The sequence below is a fragment of the Triticum dicoccoides genome, chromosome 4A, assembly GCF_002162155.2.
Source record: "Triticum dicoccoides isolate Atlit2015 ecotype Zavitan chromosome 4A, WEW_v2.0, whole genome shotgun sequence".
NCBI classification, from domain to species: domain Eukaryota; kingdom Viridiplantae; phylum Streptophyta; class Magnoliopsida; order Poales; family Poaceae; genus Triticum; species Triticum dicoccoides.
The window spans coordinates 35711803-35714518 of NC_041386.1; the positions used below are offsets into that span (position 1 = coordinate 35711803).

Here is a 2716-nt window from a genome sequence, read left to right on the forward strand (position 1 = left end):
AAACCAAATTTATTCTTTCTTATAGCCGGATAGGGGATCAGTTAGAGTTGGCGTTTGGGAGGTTAACTGTAGACGCATCCAACTACATCTATAATCTAACTCTGATAGGGAGAATCCATTCAGGATTTGAATCACAAGTACGAGTATTAAACAGGTTACTGAAGATCAAATTTAGCTTTTATGTATTCCCTCTGTCTCATCATACAAGAGTGTTTTTGACACTACACTGATACTAGTTGTTATAAATCTGACGGGCAGAATGCATCACCCATTTCTAGAAATCTGTCATTCGGGATTCAAATCACAAGTACGAGTATTCAACATGTTACTGAAGATCAATTTTGACTCTTATATAGCTGTTGGCATGTACTTTCTTACGTCTCAAAATGTAGGACTTTTTTAACATTTGTAGAGTGTCAAAAAACATCTTAAATTGTTATGAGACGGAGGGAGTACTTTTGACCGTACGTAGGCGCATCCATCTATGTCTACAAATTTGACCAGCAGAATCCAAGCTCACAAGTATGAATATTCAGCTAGCTATTGAAGCATTTGGACGACCGCTAAATAGTACTCTACTGTAGTACCGCATACAGTGTTGACTCACTACTGAGTAGTCAACTCCGTGGACTTGGCATGCCCATGGCCGTCTTCCTTCTCCACGCCATCGCCACCACCGAAGAGCTTCTCGGTGTCCTCCAGGCCCCGGCCCCTCGTCTCCGGCAGGAAGCAGTACATGAACACCCACCCGGCGGCAGCTATGCTGGCGTAGAGGTAGAAGTTCCCGGCGAGCGTGATCTTGTGGGAGAGCGAGTAGAAGGACATGGTGATGGCTCCGCTCATGATCCGGTTCATCGCCGTGCCGAGCGCGCACCCCTGCGCGCGCAGCCGCAGCGGGAAGATCTCCGAGCTGTACACCCACGCGATGGGCCCCATCCCGATCGAGAACGACGCCACGAACGTCAGCACCGACGCGATGCTCACCCCCGACAGCGCCGTCGCCCCGTCCGCCGGTGAGGCCCGCTGGGCGATCACGTGCAGCGTCGACGCCAGCGTCACGAGCGACACCAACATCCCGCCGGCGCTGGTGAGGAGCAGCGGCCTCCGCCCGACGCGGTCGAGGAGGAACGTGGCCACGAGGATGAAGAGCGTCTTGGTCGCGCCCACCGAGATGGTGGCTCCGAGCGTGTTGGCGTCGGACTTGATGCCGGCCTTCTCGAACACCCGTGGGCTGTACAGCACCACGGAGTCGATGCCGGAGGCTTGCTGGAAGAACTGGAGACCGAGGCAGGCGATCAGGATGCGGCGCACCGGCGGCGTCGGGTGGAGCAGCAGGTCCCTCAGGACGCCCTCGCCGTGGGTGCCCTTGTTCTTGCGAACGATGGCGAGCAACTCGTCGTTATTGTCGTCGGCGATCCCCTCGGGGATGCCGACGGCGCTCTTGATGTCGGCGAGCCGCTCCACGGCCTCCTCAGGGGAGTCGGAGGTCTTCTCGAGCACGCGGCGCGCGTCCCCGATGCGGCCCTGCATGACGAGCCACCGCGGCGACTCCGGCATGGAGAGCACGCCAACAGCGAGGAAGACCGGCGGCACGGGGCCGGCGAGGAACATGGCGCGCCAGCTGAGGTGCACGGGCAGGCCGTGGAAGGCGTAGTTGGAGATGTAGCCGAGGAGCACCCCGGTGTTTATGAACACCTCCGGGAAGGACGTGAGCAGGCCGCGGGCGGAGGTGGGGGCGACCTCGGCCGTGTACACCGGCGCGATCATGAGCGCGTAGCCGACGCCGACGCCGGCGACGAAGCGGCCGAGCATGAGGACCGCGTAGCCCGGGGCGAGGCCCATGATGAGCGCGCCCGCGAAGAAGATGACCGACGCGAGGACCATGGTGTAGCGCCGGCCGATCCAGTCGGACGTGCGGCCCGCCGCGAGCGAGCCGACGAGCGAGAAGATGTTGATGATGCCGGCGAGGACCTCGATCTGCGTGTCCGTGATGTGCAGGTCCCTCTTCATGAATATCTGCGCGCCGCTCATCACCGAGACATCTGCTCCATCGCGCCGCGCGCGCACGCACAAACACAAGAATGTTAATGGCTGCACATACGCGCGTATCACAGGGTACGTGGCTGGTGAGAGGTGCACGAACCATAGCCGAGGAGGATGGAGTTCATGGAGGCGAGAATGGCGCAGGCGAGGGCGTACTTGTTGAGGGGCGCGCGTTTCGCCGGTGCCTCGCCGGCGGGGATGTCGGCGAGCACATCCTTCGACATGGTGAAACGGGGGAGGAAGTTTGTGTGTGAACTGTGAAGTGGCTCTCGGCACACTCGACGTGTCCTGCTCCTGCCCGAGCCCGCACTGCTGCCTTCGCACGCTCTAAATACTGGTCTTCCTCATCAGATTAATACAGCGCCCAGCGAGGACCCGGGGCGTTGCTATCATGTGAGAAAAATGGCGCGCGAATCTGCGAGATGATCAGCGCCCCGTTTTCATGTGGAGCCAGACGACTCAAGCGAACACTGACATGAGCTGCGGCCTGCATGCATTCATGCATGGCTCTCAAATGGAGAAGTGCCTTTGATTTCTCCATGTATGTATCGCTGAATAAAGTGTGAATTTGTGTTCTATCGTGATTGGAGTTTGAAAAACGTAGATTTGGTGTGTTGTAGTAATAGCCAATTTGTGTCGTTTTCAGTAGAAGAAGATGCTAGTCTACGTTGGG

General features: G+C 57.5%; 1 protein-coding gene across 1 annotated transcript; it reads right to left on the bottom strand.

The window, feature by feature from the left end:
* Positions 1-257: 257 nt before the first annotated feature.
* LOC119284787 (polyol transporter 5-like) lies at positions 258-2344 on the bottom strand. Its single transcript, XM_037563947.1, has 2 exons — positions 2144-2344; positions 258-2042 (listed from the first exon to the last, which is right to left on the bottom strand). Exons 1-2 carry the CDS (start codon positions 2265-2267, stop codon positions 607-609), a joined length of 1560 nt encoding a protein of 519 aa, XP_037419844.1. The 5' UTR covers positions 2268-2344; the 3' UTR covers positions 258-606.
* Between the last annotated feature and the right edge of the window lie 372 nt (positions 2345-2716).

Excerpts from the sequence above, each read along its gene's own strand:
- LOC119284787 (XM_037563947.1), bottom strand. The coding sequence starts at position 2,267 with ATGTCGAAGGATGTGCTCGCCGACATCCCCGCCGGCGAGGCACCGGCG. Across the intron at positions 2,043-2,143 it reads CTCCATCCTCCTCGGCTATG|ATGTCTCGGTGATGAGCGGC; the intron begins GTTCGTGCACCT and ends GCGATGGAGCAG.